General features: G+C 46.1%; 1 protein-coding gene across 7 annotated transcripts; it reads right to left on the bottom strand.

Moving 5' to 3' along the window:
* Nucleotides 1-287: 287 nt before the first annotated feature.
* On the bottom strand, nt 288-26,867 carry KIAA0319L (KIAA0319 like). Of its 7 annotated transcripts, none has more exons than XM_417781.6 (21): nt 26,629-26,867; nt 25,557-25,723; nt 20,156-20,853; nt 15,533-15,824; nt 13,539-13,640; nt 12,924-13,021; nt 11,676-11,763; nt 10,874-10,966; nt 10,131-10,263; nt 9,383-9,611; nt 8,662-8,785; nt 7,967-8,099; nt 7,504-7,652; nt 7,051-7,202; nt 6,722-6,860; nt 6,231-6,390; nt 5,301-5,443; nt 4,859-4,981; nt 4,226-4,316; nt 3,764-3,855; nt 288-1,784 (listed from the first exon to the last, which is right to left on the bottom strand). In XM_417781.6, the coding sequence occupies exons 2-21, from the start codon at nt 25,696-25,698 to the stop codon at nt 1,597-1,599; spliced, it is 3,369 nt and encodes a 1,122-aa protein (XP_417781.5). In that variant the 5' UTR covers nt 25,699-25,723; nt 26,629-26,867; the 3' UTR covers nt 288-1,596. The 7 variants fall into 7 exon arrangements, with proteins under 7 accessions (XP_417781.5, XP_004947826.2, XP_040507705.1 ...); XM_004947769.5 differs by having other exon boundaries at nt 26,313-26,756; XM_004947770.5 differs by lacking the exon at nt 288-1,784 and adding an exon at nt 1,824-2,200.
* Nucleotides 26,868-26,983: the final 116 nt, after the last annotated feature.

The raw sequence follows: 26,983 nt of genomic DNA, 5'->3' as shown, positions 1-26,983 counted from the left end.
CGCAGAGCCCTCCGACACACAACGACTTCAGGCGCAGCCCCGGGACCGCCTCGGCTGCATCCGCACAGCCTCAAACCCCCATTTCTCCGCGGTCTGTCCGTCCTACAGCCAAAGGGAAACGCCTGAGAGGGCGCTCAGCGCCGGGCCAGGAGCAGCCCTGCAGCACAGCGCTGCGCTGCGACCCCTCCGGCTGTGGGGGCGCCTCCGTGTCACAGCACAGCACCCCGCGTGTGGCTGAGGGGAAGCCAACTGATGGCCCGGAAAATGAACTCAACAGCAGCCATGGCCACATTCAGCAAGGGGACGGCCCCTCGCGTTCAATAGTGTTTAATCTTCAGCTCTCTCGACACAGATCAGTAGTGCAGCAATATAAATACAACTGAGGAAGTTAAAGCCTTTTGGCTTTCACAGCTCAAAAAAAACCCAAAACGAAACAAAAAAAAAAAAAAAAACCAAAACCACCCAAAAGCAGTGAAATGAGTCTTCCAGTTTTAAACACAAAGAAAGGCAATAAACTGCCCACCCAACCACTGGGGAGCAGCGGTGTCCTTCGTGCCTGTATGAGAACGGGGGTGCAACCCATGAAAGCAGCACAGGGAGACAGAGAAGCGGGGATGGGGAAGGACCACCACACCTGAATGAAGCCCAGCAGAGAACCACAGCTGCCAGCACTCATTGGGTACTGAGGGGTTCCTCTTCCCCACTGCATTTCCAAATTGAGATATGGTTGATGTTCAGACTGACGGAGGGCTTAAAGACCAACAGAAAATGCCGGGGGTGCTGAATTACATCTCAGAGCTTTGGAGTTACGTCTGCCATGTGAGACAGAGGTGCCAAAGGTGAGAGTCCTGTCCCTGCTCTGGTACCAAACAGGAGAGCCTGCTGCAGGAGGGGGTCTCCCAGCCCAGCCAATTACCACAGCCAGGTCAGCTTCTCCACACTGCCACCCCAGGGAGAAAAGTCTGACCGCTATTTAGGATGGCTACAAAACCCTCTCCCTACCTGCAAGCCGATGCAGCATGACCACAGTGTTTAGATTCCTCCTCCTCTATGCTACAAAACAGCCAGTGCTTGTGAAAGGACGAGTGTAAATTAACATAGTGCTTAAACCATGAGGGAAGGTGGAAAGGAAAGAACAAAATGGACAGCAGTAGTTGGTGGCGAGCCGCTGGAGCCTGGAGGGAGCTCAGAGCACAGCCTGAAGTACAGCTCTGACCTTCCTTCTTCAAAAGATTTCCAAGGCAAAGGGCCTGGAAGTCCACAGGTGCTTCCTCTGCTGCACTGAGGTGGGTTAGGAGGGTCCTGCACATTCCCACTTGCTCCTCGTGGCTCTGTCCTCCAGATCCAGCTCTGCCTTTTCTGACGCTTCGCCTGTGGTTCACAGTTGTCTTCTCCTCCCTTTCATTTCCCTTGCAGTTCAAATTCAAGTACAGCCAGTTTTAACCGAACGAAAAGAAACCCACAAAGTTATTTTCTAGGAAACAAGTTAGCAGCTGCTGTCCTAACCAAAGTGGCCTCCGAAGGCCTTTGTAGAACAGGGACGGGAGCGGCCTTCTCCTTCCTATTGAGCTCCAGCAAAAGGCCACCTGAAGGGAGCTATAGGATCTCCTCCCTCTGGCTCTTGGCTTTCAGTGCCACCTGTCCATTGCGCAAGGAGCCGTTCTGGCTACGGAGCAGTTTCCCTTTTTCACGGTCAGGCCACGTGAAGATGGCTTCGTCACTGTCCAGCTCCGACTCTGAGTGCATCAGGCTAGTGTTGAGGACCTGGGCTTTCTGCCTGCCACCTTGGAAGGAGAGAGATTTCCAGGTTAAAGCTGCCCTCAGTGCCGGACAACCACCACACCTCACTCCTTCCCTCTCTGTCTCATTTCACTGTCACGTCAAAGGGGCGGCTTAATCTGACCTCCCCACGTCTGACTCTCATTCCCTCACAGGCTGAAGCCAAAGACAAAGTGATCCTGTTTCAGAGACCTCGATGTGACAGAGGTCACGCAGACACTGCACACAGTGCAAAGCACAACACATGGGCAGGGAAACAAACCGCAGAGTACCTGGGATGTGCCTCCCTGACCTTGCTCGAGGGCACTGCCTCGAAAGCTCTCTGGGGGCTATGGGTTGTGGCAAAGAGAACATGCAGGTGTGCAAGAGGAGATCGCTGCGTTCTTACTACTTTCCCTGCTCTCGTCTCTGCTTCTCTTGCCTGCAAAGGGAGGGAGATGAATTAACGGGCTGCATTTAGATTAATGCACAAGGACAGGAGAGAGACGTCTGCTGATACTGTCAGCAGAGGAAATATTTAAATTTAGCTTTTCCTTAATGGAGAAATGCAACATTTCCTCTGTTAGGAAATGCTCCCTGGACGTATCTAGAAGGAAAAAAGACGTTAGTCAGCAGCCCTGGAAGAGGCAAAAGGAGTTTGGTTACCAGGGAGCAAATGGTTGAGGCACATTTGGTACAGCCTGCAGAACAATAAGCCCTTTATTCAACAGTGGGGCTCTCCTGCGCGAGGTGACAGATGGTCACACTAAAGCAGAGTTGGGTGCTGAGGAGGAAAAACACCCATTTTTCTTTCTCCAAGAGTATCTGTGTTTGTGCAGTGGGGATGGCCCAGCTCTCAGAGGAGTTATGTGATCAGCTCTGCTGCTGCAGTGCCCGTCAGTGCATCAGGCACCGTTCACTTTGCTGGAACACTATCACATGGGTTACTACTAGGATGAGTAATTATTTTCCACTCCTAATCAAGGACCAGGGACTATTTTTCACTCCTCCTCAAAGCAGGACTAATACTCTTAATCAAAACACATATTTCAGCAGCTGAAGCACTAGCCAGCATTTAGCAGGGCCATGCTTTGCATACACCTTCCCACTCCTCCCTCCTCCCCTGGTCAATCAGCAGGTGACAAAGGCTGGCTTCTGCTATCAGATACAACCACAGCAAAAACACTCCTGCCTGAAATAACTCCGTCATTTTTGCAAAACACCTGACAAGCACTCTGTAGGACAGCAGTGTGGACAGGAAAATGCTGGCTAAGAACACCGAAGAGAAGTGATTGCCTTTCTGGGATGGGCCAATGGGCCTGCAGCCACAGAGAACACTGTGGACCTCACTGGTCTCTCTCCTAAGAGAAGCATTTGATTCCAAAAAAAATTCAAGGCTGGGTTAAACTCTCAGAGCCTCGTGCCCACAACGACAAGAAAGGATATGCTTACAAACAAGTAATTTGGAGTGGGAGAATATGAGGGCAGACATGAACAGCACTCTCTGCAGGCCACCAAGAATGTTGATGTTGCTTGGTGTCCTTTTGTTTACCAGTCAATGTCAATCAGATCAGTGAAATGCTTAAAGACACTGAACTCATGCTTAGCCTCGCCAAGGAATTGCATGCTGGCAAGAAGCAAACTGACTGAAACAGAGTACAGAACTACATGGAAAACTTGAGAGCAGGAGAAGCTATAGCTAACTCCCAGTTCTGGACTTCTTGGATCATGTCAGTCTCTGAAGTGTTTACGTGCATCCACTTCGTGATGGGAAACAGAAACACCAGGACTATACCAGTTTCAGCCCCAAACATTTAAACCAAAGAGTTAGTTAACTTGATTAAATAGCCTGTCTACAGATCTGAAACAAACTGAGATCTTCTGAGACTCATCCATCACTGACTAGCATCATGTTTGTTTCACTCTGTGGTTTTTAAGTCCACCGAGGATGAGTGTTCTTAGCAAGCATTCTGGAACTGCTGAGCTCTTCCCTCTCATGTTTTACCTGCTTTGGGATTTGGTTTTAACTCCAGGCTTTCTTGATCCGTTGCATCCAAGATCTTGTATTTGCTTTTTCTTTTGGATTTTCCTTTTCGTCTAAAGGGGAAAAGACAGAATTAAGAGGCAGGCTGCTGCTTTAAAAAAGTTGGAAGAAAAAAAACACAACACTCTGATCTTCAAAGCCAGAGTACTTGCTTATTGCAGACTATGTTAACATCAGAAAGCAAAACATTAAAAAACATTGCTTTAGTTTCACATTTATAGGCTTATCCAAGTCTCACTTCTTAAACGAACCCAGAGTTTTAGGACTTCAATGTTCCTCTTGAAACACTGAGCAAGAAAAACTAACATCACAGGGCTGAGCAGACAACCTGCTGGGACTCTGGGTTTGAAACTCTTTCACCTCCTAATGCAGCCACTTGGCTCTGAAGCACTGATACAGTGGGGGTTATGGCCTCAGTCCCACCTCTTGCAACAGCAGATCACCATCCAGGATAAGATTCCAAAGGCAACCACAATGACGAAAGATGCAATGATCACATACAGCACACTCCACTCTGAAAGCAAAACACCCCAGAGATAAAGACGTTTTGGCAACTCATACAGCTGACAGTGTGCACTTTAGATGACTACTCTTGAGACAAAAAAAAGGCAGGCTTGACCTTTTGTGGAATTATAGAGGCTAGCACCCATCACTGGCAGGATCTCTAATTCTCCAATGGAAGCCATAGGTTTGGGATCTGCAGTCTTTCTGCATAAGTTTGGGGTTTTTTTTGTCTGTTGTTTTAAAAATTTGCTTTCCTGTGGCAGGAAATCCCCTATAGGATCACAGTAGAAAAAGGGGCGTAATTTATAAACTGAGAATGGACTCAACTCTTACCAAATGGTCACCAAGAGGCTCTGAAGAGGAGTCACTTTCCTACCCACTATTTCCTATCTGAAGGGTATGCTCTGTGAGGCCAGGACAGGGACCACCTCCTCGTGCAGGAATGATGTCAGAGATACAGCGAGCAATCAGGCATCTCTTACACAGCGTACCTCGGGCTACAAACTCTGTTTGCTTCCTAAAGGTGAGCAAAGCCAGGGAGCTTTCACATACCACAGTTACTTTCGCCATCCCCCATCTGCACCTTGATGAAGTTCTCCATCCAAAAGGGGTCACAGACGCAGCGTTTGGTGAAGGAGTCGCAGCGCCCGTGCTCAGAGCAGTTCAGCTGACATGCTGGGGACCAGAAACAGCAAGGTGAACTCAGTGACTCACACGTGAGGCAAAAAAAAAAAGCATCAGGCAGTTCAATATGGTCAACCACAATGAGGTTTTGACTCAAATCTAGTCACTGTGCAGTTCATTCCCTTAGCTTAGCCATCACTGCAAGCAGGAAGAAGTGCAAACGTAAGCATCGAGGCCTGATGCCGAAGCAGTGAAGTCCTGCCTCATTAGCAACGTAAGATACAACATGCTAAGAAAACTCTGCCTTTCTTGCAAGCATCCAAAAAGAGTGCAAAAGACATTAGCTCATATCACAGCAGCTCTGACTTACTGACTGTGTTAATCTCCAGTGCCCGGAAGATGAGGAAGTCCGACTGCTGTTTCCGTAGCTCATTTTTTAGTGTCCAGGCCACCTCCCGTCCCTTGAATATCTGATGGGGAGGCTGGTTCTGCACAAAAAATACCATCTTCGTGCTGGAAGTCAGACAGAATGATTATCTACTGCTTCTCCAAACACCAGGCAGAGTCATTCCCCTCTGTCTGTCATCACAGGGACTCATTCGGAATCCCAAACTTATTTGAAAGCTGAACTTCAGGTAAACCTGGTCATGCAGTAGATGTCCCATTGGGACCTCTGATCCAACCAGATCTTCAAAGCTAGAGCTGGAATGGTTTTTAGTTTGCTAATGGCAAATAAATCCAGTTTCATACTAGTTTGAAACGAATCCAGTTTCAAACATCTCCAAGCACAACTTTGCATGCTCACACTAAATATGGAAATACTCAAGCTTTATGGTCTTACTATTTTCATAATCTCCTCCCTTACTGTGGGACCCTTGGACCTGCAGCACCCTCAAACACACCTATGGTAACAACAGACTGCTGTTAACACGGACAACGTGGCCTATATGCAAACCAACACTTGTTTACAAGAGGCCAGCTGTACCTTACTTTAAACTACATTGCAGTCAAAACCAACCTTCCATTTTCTGTTCTAACAGCTATTGCACTGTTTCTCAACATTTCATTTTACATTAAACTGAACTATAGTTGTGTAGGCAGTGAAGCTTTTCTGGACAATGCACCATCTCCAGAGGTGAAGGATAGCCAAGACCTGCTTGGCAACACACCTCTTCTGACCCATGCAAGCAGAAATATAAATTGTACACAATGTCTTTGTATGTTCTGATTATCCAATCTGCTTCCCAGGGGAAAACCCTTAAGCAATTCCTCTCCTCGTGCACTCACAGACAAATCCTACCTTTGCTCAGTGTACGGCTGGATCTTTTGCACAGTGATGTCTGAGTCAAGGACCCCCAGCAGAACTCCTATCTGTCGGATAAACATGCCCTTCTGCCTCTCAGTCAGCTGGCTGACATTCACATCCAGAATGATCTCCACAAGGTTATTTTTCCTAGGATCTAGTGAGAACATAAATAACACAGATCTTTAGATCTTCTATTTAACAGTCCAGGTACAAGTCAGGTTTCTAGCATCTTTCTAAAATGCTTCTGGTTTGAATCCAAAAGTACAGAATACAAGTCTATGACTCTCATAGGTAATGACAAATGGTAAGGATCAGCCTCCTAGAACCACATAAAAATACGATTATTTTCCCCCAAATGTTTGACCTTTTACACTTCTGAGCTGGATCTAGAACATGCCGTTTTATTACAGTATATAAACTGTACCCAGAAAAACAGAAGGCTAATGCACTGTACGCCAACGTGGTACAGCACAAAAAACACTCACCAGGTTTGACTTCCACTGTGGTCCTTTCCACATCACTCTCTCCTTTGGCATCTGTTACTCTGAGATGGAATGTGTAAGTCCCTTCTACCAGATTGGACAGGAGAAGGACCGGATGGTGGTCTGAATTATTTAAAACCTCCTGGAAGGCAGAACAAAGCAAGTATCAGTAAACTAAGCATCAAAGTAGCATGATGTATCACTGTATTTAAGGATATCACTAAAAGGTAACCAGGGCAGTGATCAGCTTTATATTTCCTCAGGAGCTATCAATGCTCCCTCCCACTGACTGCTGTGATGCTGCAGGATGCCATTTATAAAAGAAACTTTACCCCAGCTGCAGGGCTCCCCTCATCCCGAGTCCACAAGTAGCTGACAATTCCCTTATCATCAGAGGATTTTGATCCATCCAACTCAGCTGTATTTGTAGGCAAGGTGATGACAACATTTCCCGCAATCTTTGCAACTGGTGGCTTGTTTATCTCTAAGCAAACAGAAAGAAACAATTGGAGACAAATCTGGTAGTGCCCAATGAAAAACTACTGCCTTAGACCTCTACCGTAACCCAGAAATCCCCATCTAACACTGGTGGAGAGAAGTGCAATTAGGTACTGTGGGAATCAGTGGAAAATATTACTCCTCCAGGAAAGGGCAGACACCTGATTACAAAGGCAATTTCAGTGCTCTGCACATTATTCTTCATCCATTCCTCCTAAGTTTGCCTCTTGCTCAATTGCTCAGAGATAACCTTGGCCCCAGGTAGTTCTGCGTATGGCTGGACGTACCTTCTTTGACAATAACGTTGACAGAACTTTGGCTCTGCAAGTTCCTCTCATCCTTAACTGTAAGAGTGAACTCGTACGTCCCAACCTGAAGGCCTGTTACAGTGGCAATGCTGCTGTTGGCGTTCTCCAGCTTGACACCATCTGGTCCCCTAAAGAGAGTACAAGAGGATCAGTTTCAACTTTGCACAGAGCATGGGAGCTGACCGTGAGGCTCAAGCAGAGTTTACAGGGATGGAAACAGTTGCCTGGAAATGCAAAATGTGTGGCAGAAAGCGAAATTATTTTCTCCAGTCACAGCAAGGTAATCAAAAGCATAAGGGGTAACATTCGCTCTAGTCAGTGGTGAAGCCTGTCATGCCTGATGTGGAAAGGATTTAAGGCAAGAGGGGTATATGTGGTGTGTCTTGCTTGAAATTAAAGACCCAGATACTTGCAGAAGAATGGCCTGGAAGACGATACGCACCGTGTTTTTTCCCAAAGAAAGGAGACTATTTTCTGGTCGTCTGAGCTCTTGCTGCCATCTAGAGTGGTGCTGTCCACAGGAAGAGTTAATTCTTTATCAGGACCAGCATCTGCCTTTGGGGGCTTATTGTTCTCTGAAAAAGGATTGCAATACTTTTCACACATATGCCAGAAAGGTGGAGCTTGCTCCCCAGTGTTAAGAAGTTCCTCCAAGAATCCCCAGTACATTTTCTGCCCATTATTTCAATCTTGAACTCAGACAAAGTGAGTCAAAAAGCAGCTAAGAATTCAGATCACAGTTTCATTGACATATCTGCACTAAAAGGTAGATTGATGAAATCTATGAGTTTTGATTTTTGACTCTCATGCTCTAAGCACTACACTTCACTTTTTCTGCTCCCATCCCCCAGGACTTAGCACTGTGAGCAGAGACAGCACTCAGGAAATACAATCCTGCCATCACAGGTGGATAATATTCACTAGATGACATTGTATAAAGTAAGATAACAGCCTACAAAGGTAATATTTGTAGAAATTTTCTTAAGTTGGTTCATCAGCAACATAATATCCTTGCAAGGTCCTCAGTTAGAGAAGCTTTTCTGGAAGCATCAGAAAGCTCCTACAAGATTTAGAGTACGCTGACAGAACGATGCCCACCTGGAATTGAAGAGGCAAAAGCAACGAAGGGCAGCTTACCTGGCTGGACGATCACAGTGACCTCTGCAGTGGACTGGTGCCCAGCAGAATCAGTCACTATTAGCTGGTAAGTGTAGTCACCTTCTTGCATTGCAGAGAGCTGCAAGACTGGCGTCCTCACCCCCTGTGAGAAAACATATTAACATACTGAGAAGATTCCCTACATCAATGATTATAGATCTGAAGACACTGTTTCTAAAGCAACTATTATCAGCAGGTTCCAGGTGTTTATGATTACCTCCTGTTAAGGGACCAGAAGTCTGTGCCACTTCTGGGAATCTCAATACCATCCTTACTCTTGTTTTAGTTAGCTAAAAGATGACACAGTCAGTCTGGCTCCACATCTTTTGATAGCACTTAAACATCCATACTATACCACCACTGATTTCGCATTCACTGATGTTCTGAGGAGTCAGCAACTGAACAGACAGAAAACACACTTCCCTAGCAGTCACATAGGTTAAAGAGAGATACAAGCTGTGCTGAGACCTGCTATATGGAACAACAGAATCCAAAGCTATCAAGTTCTCATTTATCTTAATACTCTATTCTCAAGCAGTATTTAAAACTGCATTGCTCAAGAAAGGAAATAGGATGCCACTGAAAACCTGTGGCTAGACTGGTGCACCAGCTCAGCCATAAGCTAATAACATTTTGTGTGGATTTAGTTTTAAGTATTTAATCGTCACATCCCTACTCTGTAAGATGAAAAGACACTGACCTGCATCTCCATCACCTTCCCTTTGCTGTTAGGGCTGAGCAGCCACTCGTAGCTGACGATGCTGTGATCATCAGTGCTCTGATTGCCATACAGGGTGATGGAGTTCTGAGGCAGGGTGATCACTTGGTTTGGGCCCGCGTTTGCCACCGGCGGATAATCCACTGCTTTGTTCACAGTCAAGTTGGCAGTGGTAGAGTTGCTGGCACCATCTGAGTCCACTACTGTTAGACTGAAGAAAAAACACACAATTGTGAAAGCAACTAAGAGTCATGATTATGAGAGCAGAATACAAAACGGTGGCTGGAGATGCACAAGAAAAGCTAGAAGCTTGAGACATTTGAGGACAGTATTTCCTTTTCCTTATCTAGAGGTGAAAAAGCATTCTGTGAGGCACACGTGCTTTTTCAGAGTAGCAACTCCACTAAATGCTTAATTACCAACCTCCGCTTTGTTTTATTTTATTTAAAATGTTATTTTAAATAGATCTGCTCATGTTATGCAAGGATAGAACAGCAAAACGCAGACCAAATCATCATCTTAGACCAGTGCTACAAATTAGGAATAACAAGTAGCTGGATAGCTTATCTTTTCTACAGTGAAAAGCTCCGAAACCACCTGAAAAGGTAGGAGTGAAGAGAACATCACAGAATAGAGTACTCTTTTTGTTTGTTTGGAAAGCAGGCTGACACTTCAGGAATACTGTACATTTTATCCTTAGGGAACAAGAACTGATGAAGGTATAACTCACCTGAATGTGTAATTCCCAGGAACCAGGTTGGTCAGTGTCAGTATGGCAGTGTCACTGGAAACCTTCTCTTCCCTCAAAGGACCCTTCAGTTCTTCCCAGTGATAGCTGACAATTTTATCATCATCGGTGCTTTCTGTTTCAATTATGAAAGAAAACAGACATACAAGGAGTTGGAAAATAATGCTTCAAAATCCCAGATGTTCAGATCCCCACTTCAGTGCTGGACTCAGTGAGCAAAAGCTTTTTTGGGCCAAGCCCAATCTCAGATACCCAAAGTGTCTGCCCTTGTCTGCTCTGCTTCAGAGGTACATCTGAATATCCTTAAGCCCAGGTTTGTGTGTTGAGGAAAGGAAAAAAAAAAACAAAACCAAACACAAAACCAAAAAAATACAAATAAAATAGGACTAGTCCTGGACCAGTCAATCCAAATGCATTTAAAGAAACTCCTGAAAAGCACTACTGTGGGCCAGGATCATTACAAGTGACACGTAAGTAACCAAGGCACGTGAAGCTTAATAGAAGAGGCCAGCTCTTTTGATTAAGAGCCCTTTTTTTCTAGGAGAATCACTCAGGGCAGTATCTTGAAAAGGAAACATGGAGAGGTGCTGGAGTGGGGGCGTGTGGATTCCCCCTTCCTAGCAGGAGAAGCTGATTCTATTCACTAAACTTATCCAACAGGCCAGCCCAGAACCAAACACAAAGAAACCAAGCATAGTAGACTATTTAAAACAGGAGGTACTCACGGCTGCCATCAATAACGGTTGAAATGGTTGGCAGTGAAATCTCCTGGAACTGTGGGGAGACGATGGCAACAGGAGGACGATTCACTCGAGGCTCTGCAACAAAAACGGAGCAGTTACAATGACATCTACAGGCAGACCGTGGTACAAAGCCCTAGCTGAGGAACTGCAAAACTACTCTGATTTTGGGCACTAGGAGTGGTGAGCAGAATGCATGCTGCACATCTTCCCTCTCCCCAGCTCTATCGATCCCTTCAGACCCTGCAATCATTTAACTGATAGCCTGGCAAATCGAGGAGAGGAGTCAAAAATGTGGAGCAGATGTGCTGTGCAGCTTCAGGACAGCCACTGATCAGACAGACTGCAGAGATCTGCATGATCACCAACACAATAGTTCTTGCTTCCAGCAAGTTATGAACCAATGCAGGGAAACAGTGCTAACAAAAGGGACTTAAAAAAGGAAGGAGAACTGCTACCATGCTACTACTCTAGAAACAGCTGCAGTCCATCAGTGCCCCCATGCTGAGATGAGCATTGAAGCACAGCTGATTCTAACTGAGCAGCACCTACAGCTTCTAGTTTCTATTGCAATAGAGGTCTTCCAGCATGAGGCATTTCCTAGGCACTTCTGCATTAGTATTCCAGCCCTTGCACTGGGTGGTTGGCCTGCATGTGCTACAGCAAATAGCTGTAGCAAATTAGCATAGCTTCACATTTCAGGAAACATGATGTTAATCTAGGGTCCAGTCAAGTAAGCAAAACAGAGACAGGAAGTTAACAAAAGATGCACTGACACTGAACTCACTTGGATTCACTGTTACATTCACATAACCCTCTCCATGTGCATTTTCTCCATCGACAACAACTTTGAATTCATACAGGCCAACAGTAAGCTGGAAAGCAAACACAAACAATTATTTACCTTCGATCAAGACAGCAGAACCACAGTTTGACCTGCTAAAAAGTCAACTCACCATGCCTTGCTACTGTATTAGAAGCACAAACACACAATTCTGCTCCAATCTATGCATACAAGGCAAAGCATGGCTTGCAGGCCAGAGTGATACTACATATATTTTAGTTTACAACAACTATCAGAAACTAAAGACTAATATTTCTTACCGCCACAGGTGACAGGTTTGTCAATCAAGAATGACTTTCTATCAACAACAAGCAAACAGAAGAGGCCTAAGAGATTCAGGCTGTCTGGCCATAGGAATCTGTACTAGCAGACTGCATTTGAGATTTAAAAAGCCTCCATGTAAGAAAAAAAAAATCTCTTCTTATGTGCTTTTACAAAAAAAAATTATTTCTTTTCTTTCTTCTAGGGGACGTGAGTCAGTTTGTCAGCCTTTCATCACAGCTGAGCCAAAACAGCTGGGTGCTGGACAACAGTCATGATATCCAAGAGACTGAAAACCTGACAGGGACAGATGTGCTCCTCTTGAAGTGCTTTTCTCTGCATGGTATCACAATTAATGCCTGCACATTTTGTTCTGAGTGCAGAAGAATCCATGATGCTCAAAGGAATGCCCCATAAAAACAGAACGGTATATTCATACAATATTTAAAGTTGTTCTCTTGTTAAGAAACAACATGTGCAGAAACCAGCAATCCCTTCATTCCTTTAGATCTTGTCTAAAAGCAGCAGCCAGGGACATGCTAGGAGGTATTCCATCGCTCTAAGCTAATGGAACCAGCAAGTCCTTTTAGAGAGTAGCACAAGGCTTCCAACCTAAACAGACCACTGCAGTGTTTCGGTAGCAGAAACACTCACAACCTTTTGTTAGTGTTAATTTGTGCCATTTTTAGTTTGACACATCACACGTAGGCAGCTTTTAGACCCTGAAATGCATTTCTCCCCTCATTCTGGAACAACCTCCTTTTTCTAAGGGACTTAGAAGAGGGCTTATACTGAAACTTTGGCTGCTTGCCCATCATGCTATTTCCTATTCATTGTGAAATCACACATCAGTCTCTCCTGGCTGCCAGGATTCCTGTTTTCTCCACTTGGCATTCCATACAGCAGAACACCAAGCAGCAAAAGCTTTACCTTAGATAACTTAAGGGTCTGGGAGTGTTTCCCTTCCATTTCTCCACTGTAGTCCTTCGGATGAGTAATCAGTTCCCACTCGTAGGAATAAGTGGTTCCTTGAAAAAATAACAGAAGAGAAAAGCTCCAGAAGTTAGTTTTTAAAAGACTGCCTTTCTGCCTGCTAAAGAAAAGCAAAGGCATTAAATATTTACAAGGCCCATTCTGCTGCACAGAGAAATGAGACTGCTTAGAGTCTGGACTGCAGCTTTTTGGGAATATACCCAAGAAAAGAGACAATCTGTGCTTCTAAACACATTTACTCCACAGCCAAAACCCATCTTTCTGCCTGTAAGGCATTAAAGAGCTTTGGAACAATCACAACTCAGGATGGTAAGAGAGAAAAGCATTATTGTGCCCACAAATCCTGCAGGCACAACAGAATGCCATCTCATCTGCCCCTGCTGCTGTGCACCATGTAACTTGCTTGCCTCCACTCCTACTGCTATTATTGACACGGAAACTGTTTTCTGACAAAAGACACTTTCAAGATTGCCCTTATTTCATGCTGTTTGTAATGTCTGTTGGTCATTTCACCATCACCTGCCCTTGGCAGAATCCCCAGGGAAGCCTTACCAGGTGGTGGTTCAGGAAGCACAAATGCATTCAGCTGAACTTCATTCTTTGGCAGGGTCACTTCTACACTGTCTCCAGCAGAAACCACCAGCTCCTTCATAACTGAGAGGGAGAAAGACAGAATTGAAAGAGAAACAGAATAATTACCTATGTACATAAAAGCCACCTTTGCTTCAGAGTCTGTGGAATAAAAATTGGCAGCAAATGGCTGTATTCTGTAAACACCTCATCACTCAGTGTAACTCCTGTGTCAGGTTTCAGTCTCATTGTTAAAGCACAAGCACTAATGGGCAAAATTACTCCATCACCTTCAGCTCTTTGCAGATACTGGGCAGCTCCTGCTCCTTTTCTGAAGAGCTGAAATGTGACCCTCAGGCCCTGCACAGGGGCCTCTGTTCAGTCAGGTCCAGCAGGATGTGAAGGGTTTTTTTTTTGCTGACAGGTTTTTGGCAGAGAACCCAGCTGCAGTTTCATGGCAAAGCAAGACAAACATTGCTATTTACCAAACTGCAATTTCAGATCTCTACAAATATATGAAGAATCCAAGGCATTTCTTAGTTGAAAAACTGCTTGGGGGCTAAGAGATTTTCTAAAATCTGCATAGCTACAGCACTGAGCACAGGAACTCAGAACACAGACCTGTTCCTTTTGTTTAGATTTTCTTTTTATCCTTCTCTTTTCCAAATAGGAAATCACTGCAGCACTTACTATGACTTTTCCTCCAATATCATTTCAAATAAATGGGCAGATAAAGAAAGCTCACTCCTTCCTAGTTTGATCCCATCAAAGACAACGTTTCAAAGATAGGTACCAAAAATCCAAGTAAAGACAGACATGGAAAACATCAGTAAATATTTAGCCTTTCTTCCATTTGTTTAATAGCTATTGGAATCAACCAGTTAACTAAAAGAAAACAAATCTATCAGACCCTTTCTTCCCTCCCTCAATTACTCCACCTCCTGAGATCTTAGAGCCCCATCAGTCTTTCAGCTGCAAAGAGTTCCAAGGCAAAAAGAAATCTGACCTCATCAGAAAACAAACAGAGAAAAACTTAAAACTCCTCTGAGTAAAAAAAACGACCCTTCATGTGACCATCTCTGCACTACTTAGCAACACAGGGAGGCCCTGGCTGTGCTGCTTTTCCAGCACAAACCACTGAAGATATTTTAAATAATTTTTTCAGTTTCAGTTGGGTTTAAGTCCTTAAAAAGAATGCTAACTTGTTAGCACAGGCATCCAATCAGCTTCCTGCCTAAAATGTCCTTGGACGCAACATTTCCTTTACACTTTCCAATTGTTTCCTTGTAAGGGAAAAGAAACCCTGCATTCAAAAGAAATTCAGACAATTGGATTAACTGAATTCTGAGCCATCACACAACCAGTACACATTGGTCAGCATGAGCACACGTCCCCATAGGATGAGCCATGGCCTCTGTGGGTTCACAGAGCTGCCCAAAGTGCATTTTTGTTTTCACGCATCTTCCAATGTTTGCTTTAAGAAATACCAACGTGAACAGAAATGCCACTTTGCTGCAAAGCACAGCGTGGGCGAATGGCCAAGCACGCTGCTCTTATGTGCACTGACATTTCAGAGATGGAAGACAATCAGATGCACTCCATTTTGAACAGACATTAATTAAGGTTTCTGCTGAACTTGATAGAGAGCAACGTGTCACAACTGCTGAAAGAATGCTTCACGTGATTGTGCCTCACACCACATCTCAACTTTGCACTTTGGGAATGGAGATACCACAGTTACTTTCAAATCCATTCCTGGAAACAAACCCAGTGGTCATAAGCAGATTCATGATGCCAGTATCTCATTCCAGGACCTTGTGAATTAATGGGGACCAAGCCCTGCATGCACTAACACATGTGTCTCCACATTCTTTTGATGGTACCACCATTAAAATACCTCGTGTTTGTCAGTGCTGCATTGGCTTATCAACAAAACCTATAGAGGTGACCACTGAGGGATCCCTGCATGCTCTCACCTGGTGTAGTCGCAGTAGTACTCAGTGACACAGCAGTGTTTGCCTGGACTGGAGAAACACTACTGTTTGTGGGAACACCACTTGGCACAGAAGTAGCAGCCTGCATCTTCATTGTGCTTTTTCCCTGCGCAGGGCTGACGGTGGGCAACGTATCTGAGGAGTGGGTTTGGACAGAAGCATCATCCAGCAGCTCAGGCTTCTCTGTCTTTCCAGCAGCTGTCAAGCTCAGTGCCACAGGACTGGAGAGCGTAGCCAACACTGGCGACTCCGGTGCAGATGTTCCTACGTGGATCTGAAAAGGAAAGAGAAGTTTTAGTTGAACTGAGCTCAGTTTTGTTTCGCTGCGTTTGTTTCACAGAGGATCAAAATTCCATTGGGCTGTCCTATATACTGAACTCCACCAAAAGTTGCACTTCTTCAGTCTGGGGGATGCTGAGAAGTCCCTGGGTTGTTTCTCCCCATAAGGATGATGTCTTACTGCTTCTGAAACATTTCTCCATGTTATTCCACAGCAGAGAAACTGTTTTTAGCTGAGCAGAACACCAGCTGAGACCTCAGATCTAAGTACAGCATCTGAAGTGTCACTGCTGTTGACGTGGCAGACGTGACAGAAGATTTGGGCTCAAAACTGCAGAGAACAGGACTAAAAGAATGGAGAGGTGAAATAACACAGGAGCAGAAAACAAGGATCGGGAACTGGGGTTCATCTGGGGCATGTTTTGGCCACGTCCTCCTTGTGCACAGCTGGCAAGCACACAGAGGGAGGGCTGCAATGGCATTTTTATTTAATAATCAAAGATTTTCAGCAAGATGAAATTTATTCTGAGTCAGCCTTCAAAGCAAAGTGGCCTGACATAAACAACTGCCTCAGTGCATGCCAGGGGAGATGCTGCTGGGGTAGAGAGCAGAGCCTGAGGGCAGAAAGCTTGCTCACATCCATACAGGATGAACCACTTTATTGAAAGCAATCAAAGTGGCAGCAACAATTTCCTTTCTTTCATCAGAAAATTCCTTTTGCAGTCCCCAGCCCCGTTCCAGCTCAGTCCACCAGGCACTACTCTGACAATTCACCTTCCACCACAAAGTACATGTGTGCAGCACATTCTGTCGAGCTAACCCTACTTGGGGAACATCTGCTAAGTGTTTTAAATGGAACAACTCACTGTTTTTGACTTTGGAAGTGTTTTGGAACTGGATTGCTCACCGCTGCTCCTCACTATGGGAACGGATCACAAGCTCACATTGGAGGAAACGATCTCAGGCTTTTATGCCGTGCCATGCTGCTGGCATTCAGTGCAGGAAACAAGAGCTCTAGACTACAATGGGCAACATCCTGCTAGTAAATGGGCCAGGCTTATTAAGTATTAAATGCTGGTTGTAAAAATAAAGCCATCCTGCATGCACTGGAACAGCCAGCCCAGCCACGAGCAGCAATGGAGGCACTGAAGGTTTCTCTGCAGAAGCATTTTTTGCTGTCTCAGGCAAATAATTTCCTCCCTCCGTATCCTGGTTAGCCTTCCCCAGCCACAAAACTGAAAGCACTGCCCCGTGCTGACTTCCAGCAGCAGCCTCGAGACTGGCAGCTACATGACTGGAGATAGTGGCACACTCTTACCAAGTACAGTGAAGTCAGAAAAACTTTAGGAGAGCTCAGCAGCCAGGCAGGAACTCGGAGACACTCAAGACAGACGGCTTCAGGAAGGCACAGAAGGGGAAAGCCTCCATGACTGCACACCACCACAGGGAACCATTTTTTGATTAGTGAGAATCGACCCACATGGGCTGCAAGAACAGCTGTCACAAATAAAGCACAGCAGCTGCAGCTCTGCTTTGCTCAGTAATATTTGCACTGAGATGGATGCTTCCTCGAGACACCTTTAAATGCCTAAAATACCTGACAGTTAAGAAAGACCCTCTTCCTCCCAGAAGTCTTCAGGATGAACTGACAGCCAAATGTCTGTGTACAGCTCAAGTGAGATAAGCTTTGCCTGGGGCAAAATAACAGTCAAAAATGCCTCTGATGCTTGTAAGCTGAGACATTTCTTATCTTTACCCAATAACCCCAAATTCTTTAAAGCAAAGAACAGAAGATCTCATTCCTGGGGATGAGGGGAAGCCTAGAAGTTTGCCAGCTGTCCTGTCTTATTAGCTTACAAAGCAGAGAAAAGTGGCACAGTGGCCCAAGAGAATGAGTGTCAGACATTTCTTATTCCAACCTATAGCTGCCGTTGTCTGGGACAAGTGACCTCTCTCCCTGTCTGACAGCATTATGTCTGTAAAATTCAAACAGAGCAGCTATGTGCATCAGAACCTGCACTGAACTCGATGTACTTTAAAGAAAAACACCTGTGATCCAGAATTCCGTTTCATCCTTCAACTTAAATGGGCCTTTCTTTGGTGAGAGTGGTGTGCATACACAAAACAGGCTCTCTGCAGCTTCAATTGCATCTTCAGTTGTTTGCTGGCTCTGTTGTAAAAACCCCATTTTAAAGGCTGCAGGTTTTCCCATGGTCTGCCTGCAGGACTGCTGCAGTGCTGCACTTAAGCACTCCTCCTGACTGGCTATTACATGCACTGCTGGATTCTAATATTAGCAAAGTATTTCTACAACAAGGTGGAAAGACTTTGGTGCCTGGCAAATTGATGCTCCCAAGCATGCACTGCTTTGCATGCAGTAATTTCCTCCAGCTTCCACCCTACCTGCCAAATCTTTGCAACGAATACAGCATTAGAAGCACTGCATTCACCTGCTGAAACAATGTACCTGATCAAATCCAGCTCAGATTAAATTCTATTGATTTCACCATGCGTGTAACTGTACTTATTTTGGCCCCACACCAACCCAGCTTGGAAAAATCCCTACTTTGGCATCTCCCTCCTGCAAAGGCTGGCCAGGGCCCAAGTGCACAGCCTTCAATGTTGTATCCTTGGCCTAAATTAAACTGCTCTCAGATCAGAAATGTGAGGACAGCTGCATGGCTTGACTTATATTTTGCTGGTGAAAGTTGGATGGTTTGCTAACCAAGGAATTAGCCCAGGGCTGGGCAGCATCAGCCTCAACTCAACACTTCTGTTAAGGTGGTTTTTCATAAATCTTCCTCAAAAACTGCATCCCAAACCTCAGAAATGTGGTTGCCAGGAATTTCATCACCTTTTAGGAAGAATTTGTTGTTGTGATGAACCAGAATTTCATCAAAGATCCAGATTTTCTTGCTAGCAAGAACCAGGAAGGTGAAGGAAACCCATTCTCCCCTCACATACACCCAACAGTGCACCTTAATAACAAAGAGAGCACTTCTGCAGATGGGAAATGTGGATACTCAGCAACACTCACCCACTGATTACTCCCTGTAATTTAATATTTGCAGCCCATTTTCTGACAGGCACTGAACAGTAATAACATGAACACTCAGAATGCAACACGCTACACCCCAAACAAGCAGGGAGATACAGCAGCTATTGAAGAGCAATACAGGCCTCACCACAGCTTATGTGCAGAACAAACGAGAGAATGGGGTCACTGTGTAAATCTCAAATACAAGGAGGAGGGAAAAAATAGCAGGGTAGAAATGCTGCAGTACTGCAGGGGAGAGAGAAAGCTGAGCTTTTATGTCAGCCCTGGGTGCTGCGAGGCTCTGGAAAATCAAACATTTGTAAAGTCCTGGTGCATGATTTCACACGGCAGCAGGGCTGCCCTGCAGCTCCACGTGGTGCCCCTTGGCTGCTCTCCACATCCTGCTCACAGCCCCACCTGGAACCACCATTTGCATTCAAGGGAGAGAAAAAATTCGGGTATTTCCAGAACACAGCAGCAGGAAAAGGCATCAGGCTTCAACACTGCCAAATCCTGGAGACGTGGCAGAAGATATGTAAGGAATTTCACAAAGGATTCTTCTTGTTTGACTGTCATCATTTGTGGGCTTTTCTGTATGTATTTAAAAATATATATAATTGCAGATTTTAAAATGCTAACTTCTCTTAGGACTAACATCTGGATTTACTAGATTAACATGGCATGTGTTTGCAGTAGAGACTGAACTGCTTTCATTCAACCAATGCCAACATAAGCTTTTGGGGATTTGAAAAACTGAAAGCCTTCAAAAACAGAACAGAAGGTTAAGATGCCAACTCAAGTAAGCAGGCTGACATGGGAAACCCTGTGCATAAAAGGCTATAAATAATGGACCTCGCTGCCTCAACCCAGGACTCCAAAGGAAACAGGTTTTGATTTTGTGGATCCAAAAAGGTACTTTAATGGGTAACAGGTGGCAACTCCCAGGTGCTTCCCACTGATATCACAACTATCACACCTCACTCTGGCATCTCATTTGGTCAGTATATTCCATGGCTTCATACAAAATGCAAGCATTATTTTACTTCCATCTTCCTTCTGAGTTTATCCCAAACAGGAAGAAGTGGGGGAAAAAAACCTCATCCCCCCCTCAAAAAATACAAAACAAAGCAGAAAATGAACCCTTGTCCCTGCCTTGCTGACAGAAGGCTGAGAGCAGACATCTAGAAAGTTATTCTACCATTTAAACAGTCCAAATCTATATAAAGCAAGAGCAGGAGAGTGGCAGCCGTCCAAGATAGCCCCACTGCAGTCCCAGTAATCATACTCACCTGTGGGAAGCCAACACTGTCTGCATCACCAGATCCATTCACATTATTGCTTTTAGGAGGGAATGGGCTTTTGGTTTTCTGCTCTTGAGGATTCTGCCCATTTTTCAGCACGTCTTTCTTTTGATTTGGATGGGCCTCAGGAACAGGCCTGTCCTCCCCCAGGTGCTTCAGTACTTGATCCTTCAGGCGCTCTGCGTCACTTCGGCTGCTTCTAGATGTGCTGTGTGATGCTCTGGCTGCAGCCTCACCACTGGGCCTTGCTGCTGTGTCCCCTTGCAGGAGCTGCACCCTGTTAATTGCCAAGCTCTGTTTCTGGAAAGACCTCCGCAGTCGTTTTTTCCCCTGGACTGGGATGTCCCAGTCTGACCACCTGCGAAGCCAGGCCTTCACATCATTTTCCATTTGAAGCTTTAAGAAGTGCTCTGTGCTTTTGGATTTCTTTAAAAAGACCAAAACAGAATCAGAAGTGCCAGTCCTGTTTGCCTGACACGTGGCAGGCACGGTGCAGTTCACCTGGATGCACATGTTTTCCAAGAACCAAAAGGCATCACAGGCAGGGCTCTGGCAGCAGGCAGTCTGACAGGACTGCACAGTGTGAAAGCCTTCCAGAAGCCGTAAGTGATGATCTTCCCATGACTGCAAACGTCCACCAAGCAGGATCTTCCCTGGCTCACATTTAGATCTGTTCCAGTTTGCATCTGGGAACGAGGAAGACAAAAACAATTCTCAGTTTTTTAAAGCAGTCAACAATAAATCCTCATCACTACTGTCAAGACAAAGTTAGCATGCTCTGCCCATAGTTTCCCTTGCAGTAGTAACAGTGCCTTGCTTCACAGTATAAAAGCAATTATCTGTCAAACATTTCTTTACAATTAAAGTTACTTCAGATTTCAGGTTGGGGGTAAAGCAGCAACTGCTTTACATATGGATTTCTTTTTCTAACATGAAGAATTGGAGTGCTTGCAGGGATCAATGGATTAAAGGCTTCCAAAATTCAGAGCTCTGCAGATTAAGGACTCCCTAAAAATAGACTGATGACCTATGGGACTGTTACACTGTGCTGCGTTCAGCATCCAAGGGATAATAGGTCACTGGAAGATTACTTTACCAACTATGCCACTGGACTTTGTGTTGTGATCTGCCCCCCTCCCCGTTAGGACCACAACACAAATGGGGAACTTCTTTTTTTTTCTGTTACTCACAATTTCCTCTTTTTTCCTCCTATTTTTCTAATCAAATGTGGGGCTCACAGGCAGCAGTCAGCCTCCACCTCTTGCAACAGCAACCCTGGGAAACTCTCTGTGAGACTGTGACACAAACACAGTGTTTTCCACCTTGGCTTACTTTTATCATTTGACTTCAGAACTCCACATTCCTGCCACGGAGGCACTTACCTCACACTGTTGATGTGGCAATGAACTCTGATCCTCTGAATCACAGTTAATACCCAGAGTTGGCAGCACAAATTTGCTGTGACTTTCTCCCCTCCTCCTGCATCAACCCCCAATATCTCTGGGATAACATTATATGACCAAAGAAAGCGAGCAGCAACGACAGATGCATTTCACTGTAATCCAGTTATCACAAACATCACAGTGGGTGTTACAGCTCTTCTGTTACTCATCATTAAAGGCTTTCAAATACATTAACTTTGTTTACCCAGAGTGGATTAGACACCTGTTTAAAATAAAGAGTGATGACCGTTTTCATGTTCCTTCCATGTGGAATCTCTTGCAACACAAAGAATTTCAACCCAAAACAGGAACTCACACCACGAGGAAAGTTTGTTTATGATACAGCAGACAGAAGGAAGCTGAAGTGTTAATGGCTTATTGGTGAGGCCAGCACAGCAGAGGGAGTTCGAAGACAAGGCTGAAGCAAGCCAGCACCAGGCACAACAGAAGGCACCTGAGATCTGAGAGGGGATCACGAGGGACCAGAGCAATCTGTGGGTGTCTGAGCCCAGAACTGCATGAAAGGAGGGGAAGCTTTTCACTCGAGAAACTGCAATCTGTGAAATGTTGCATATGTTCAACAGAAAGAGATGTTGACAACAGCACCTTTAAGATCAGCACCATCGTTGTCACACTTCACCAACACAGCATTTCCTTGGAGAGCAGGCAGACAGGCAGGCTGCCCAGGGCCAGCAGCCGACCTCACTACACTCTGAAGTGCTGGGCTGACAGTCACCCCAACACGTGGCTGTGTGCAGGCAGGGATGAGCACCTGGCAGGTGTGGAAATAGGGCAGAGCACAGGGAGGGGCTGTGAGCACAAGAAGGATGTGAGCAGGCACAGCAAGCACACACTGGGCTTGGAGGAACAGGCAATGAATGGAAGGATAACACTCCTGCTGTGAATTTCAAGAGGATCTTATCTGTAGAGTTCTGTATTAGTCTTAAAAGAAAACAACAAAAGAAACCCTCACTTTCTGTTTGAGGTGAAGCACTGTTCCCTGATACCTACTGTGCAGAAAGTGCTGCTTTCCACATCCTTAAAAACCCTTCTCCTCCTCAACTCATCCCTCACTCCTCAGGTTGAGCCCTGGTTGACGCCCACCACACAAACGAAGGCTCAGTACAGAACCCAGAGCTTTCCAATCACAGGCTCAGAACTAAGCACGAACAGAATGGGCATATTTAAAATGTATGTGTTCCCCAGGAGGATATCACTTCTGAAAAAAGTCACTGTATAGACAAGCATTATATGCATGCATCTAAAATTTGAAGCTCTCATCTCCATAAGCATCTCCTAGGTCTGCCAGAGCCAGGATTTAGTCTGGATGACAAAACACCACCATGCTGAGGACATCTTGCTCTTTTTTAACCCACTGTGAAGTCAAAATGCAGAGATCTGAATTATATTTCATCCAGATTTCATTTCCAAAGCTCTGGTAATGCCCACCTAGGGCATGTTTACCTGAAGTTAGCCAGTACGGATTCTGCATTGCTCTACACAGATAGCTTAAAGCTCAATTAACTCACAGAAACAAAAGAAGTTAAACAGGCAACTCACGGTACGGAAGGCCAGCACTGAAGATATGCATTTTTCATAGAACCACACTGATTATCATCTCTGCAGTTCCTGTGGTGTTTGGCAGGAGTCACAAATTCACACAGCTTCATCGAATCACGATGGCAGAAAGCAGAGCTCCTCTACCTACATTTGCATTTCACCTCTGGTCTGCCACAGATTCAACTGGCCTGTTCACAACACATTGCCTCCCTGGATCCCATAGGAACACCCTAAGGGTAGACAAAGCCCCACACTGCTACCTGCAGCCCTACAAATGGGGATCTCTGCAGCACTGGGCAGACGTGGACCTGTACCAAATGAGTGGAGGCAGCTGTAAGCACAGGCAGTGACCAACTTCAGCTTCCTAAGACAGAAGCCACATGTTCAGCCCCTTACAGCTCCTCATGCTACATCCTAAGTATGGCAGCTGCACAGAGGGACCTGCAGGCTGGATCAGGCCAGCAGGGCGGTGAATCTGCTCACTGTGAGCATCCATGCCAGCAGCTTCAGGGGATGCAAAGCAGATCTGCAGCAGGAACATCCCTGTGAACAAGTCCTACCCTAAGCTCCAGAAAGGTAACCAGCCTTGCACAACACAAATCACATGACTGCTGCACACTGTGTGCTTAGTCACTCCTCAATACTGTTTTTGTCATTTTTTCCCCTCTAGTATATATATACAATAAAAGTTGTCCTTCCCCATCTGCAGAGCTCCTGTCCCTCTGATGCAACGCACAGCTCTGCTGAACAGCAGGGAACTGAAACCGATAAGAACAGTTTCTATTAATAAGCTCAGGTTCATAGACTTAGGCAGTTAATACCCAGTGATAGGGAATTAATGATTAACAACTTGACTGCACAGCCTTTTTTTTAATCTATCACATGTAACCAAGTATGTCAACACAGCTCCTTGGGTAACCCCACATGAGCACACCAATTTCCGTGCATCTATGATTCCTCTTCAGTTCAACAAACTCTGCTGCCTAAGTGATGCCTACAAAACCAAAAGAACAACAATTCTAGTGAAAAAAGTGTCCATGTAAGGATAACTATGTCAAATATAATCACATTTGTTTTCATACATGCATCGGCCTTCATGGCTTTAACTCTCCCACACAGATAAGCCCCCAAACACCACAGCACGGTCCAGAACAACATATGATTCACAGCTCTACACTTCTCAGAAATCCCCCAAAACAGGAAACACGAAGCACAACGTCTGTCTAAAAGGAAACACAATCCAACTGGCACACTGCTCAAACACAAAGCACTGAGAACCTTTTGCTCAGAACAGGAACACAACCACGTTTATCCATGTTCTAAATTCACAGATTATGGTCACATCACTTGTTAGCTTAAACCAAACCTCTCTCTCAGCAGGTGCCAAGGAATGCCCGGTGAAACAACAGAGATGTTGTGGCAGCCTATAGACCACTTCCACAAAGAAACTAAGGAGAATAACTGCATTTCCATATTTTGCTACCATTAAGACATAGCCACCTTCCAGCACACAGCAGCTGTCAAATGCATCAGCATGCACTGCAGCCATCACTGTCTTCAACCTGCACCTAAAACCCAGAGAACTTAATTAGTTAACTAACCTTCACTAAGACCTGGTAAATGCTATGTGCATACATGGTGAAAATGCCACCTCCTGGGGAAGATGTGGCCTTAAAACACTGAGAGAAATTTAACCCATTCATCTGAAAAGACAGAATCTGATTTCTTTAAAGAAAAGAAAACCCAAACAGCCAGTCCATTACATGCAAGCTTCCACGTAAGAAACCCATTTGGTGTATTTACTTGAGCAAGAGGTTGGTTACTCAAGTTTGAACAGGAAATATAAAAACAAACAAAAATTACCCATAGGCAAGTAGACTATTGACATACAGTGTTGGTGGAGACTTTACAAACAATAGGTGCTTCAAAACGCTCTTGCCTTCCCAACCTCCTTCAAGTACTGCTCAGATGAAATCATTAACCAGAGTATCACTTGGTCCTTTTTGGGAAAAGGATTCTCAGCTCAGAGAAAGCTCTTTGTGAGATACAAACACCTGAAAGCCAGCAGCACACGTGAAGATGCCCAACAGAAGCAGCGCGGGGCAGACAGACACTCTGCTGCTGAGTGCTTGCTTAACAGCAGTCAGGTTTCTGAGTGATACAGCCTTATAAGAAATAAGCCCTCATTGTCCCACACCTCTCCACAGAGCTTTGGTTATCCCATACTTCCGACAGCTCACTTAGCAACGATCAAGTTCGTCTGGTTTTAAGCCAGCTACGAAGGCTAGCAGCTAACAACTTCACCTTCCTCTCTGAGTATTCCAAACGCATGAGAGGGATAAACATCCACAATACAGTCAAGGTCCCAGGCAGAGCAGCACAATCACCTGTTGAGGAGCACAAGGCACACAGGCAGGCGCACAGGTAGAGCAGCTGCAGGCTTCTCAGCTCCCTCACATGTCTTCCCCAGCAGTATCGTGGCAGAAATGGAGCACTAATGCTGAGCTTGGCTTCCAACCTCTTCTCCATGGCCTTTGTGGGCAGCAACGGGGTTCTGGAAACACAGAAGATATCCACTGGTCATTGGTATACTCCTGCAAGGACTCGCTCAGCATGATGAAGAGCACGGAGTGTTTGTAGAGGAAAAGGAACACCTAATCTTATCAGCAGCTAAGCACAGCAGATAAGCAGCCATCCATGTCACAGTACTAAAGCGAGACCTTTAGCAGCACAATTCCCAGCTGCCGAACTCCAGCACGCCCCGTGATTCCCCACCCCGACTCTATCACCAAACAGCACAAACTACTGAACCCCAAAGTTGTATCTGGGGCTTTTTTGGCTTCCCATAACCCACAGGCGATGGCTCCTCAGCCCACTCCTCCAGCACAACGCACACATTGACAAACCCACACATCTGTGCAGCGACGGCGCTGCTCACACATCGGTGCTGGTTGGTGCCAGCCTCCAACAAAGCCAGCAGGGCACAGAACTGCCGAGCAGCACGAAGATAAGGGCACGTTCTGCTCCGTGGGCACAAACCAGAAAGCACTGATCCTCATCGGTCTCCCGGGTGTCAATTTTGGAGCCTCACATGTTGCTGAAATCCCAATGGGCGCTAAGCAAGGTGTGACACAGAACGTTACCTTCTGCACGAGGGACAAACGGCGCCTGTTTCCAGGGGCAATGGAGCGTTATAGGGCACAAGGAGCTCAATCTGTCATCGCCGAAGGCTCGGAAAGCAGCGTCACCACAGGACCGACTATCAGAACATCGCTTACAACTCATTGTTTGCTAAATCCGGAGGGAATCCGCCCCACACAGCGGGCACCGAGGGGCGCGCACAGAGCCGGGCCGGGATGCGCCCAGCAGAGCCCCGCACCCCCGGCACCCCGCGCTGCCCCACGGCCCGAACGCGGCCTGTCCGAGCCCGGGGCAGCGCTCCCCGCGGCGGGCACGTACCAGGGCCGCATGGTGCTCCGCTGCTCCTGGGCGGGCTCATGCCGGGCGGCCGGGCCTCCAACGCGCCGGGCCGGGGGGCAGCGCGGCCTCCTGCCCCGCGGCCATAGCGGCGGGCGCCCGCTCAGCCCGGAAGCGCACCGACACCTTCCGGAAACGGAACCGACCCACCGGGAACGCCGGGGCCGGCGTCGTCCGCTCGGGGCTGCGCTGCTCCGCTGCCGGCTGCCCCGGCTCGGCACGGGGAGGGGCCTCGCGCTGCCGCTCCTCCCGCAGCCCCGGGCGGGGTCGGCCGCGCCGCCGCGGGGGATTTGCCCACAGGACGCGGCTTCGGGAACTACGCAACAAGGAGGCGGCC

The sequence above is a fragment of the Gallus gallus genome, chromosome 23 (genome assembly GCF_016699485.2).
Source record: "Gallus gallus isolate bGalGal1 chromosome 23, bGalGal1.mat.broiler.GRCg7b, whole genome shotgun sequence".
NCBI lineage: Eukaryota > Metazoa > Chordata > Aves > Galliformes > Phasianidae > Gallus > Gallus gallus.
The sequence above is the reverse complement of the archived record's forward strand: the minus strand, read 5'-3'. Positions and strand labels throughout refer to the sequence as shown.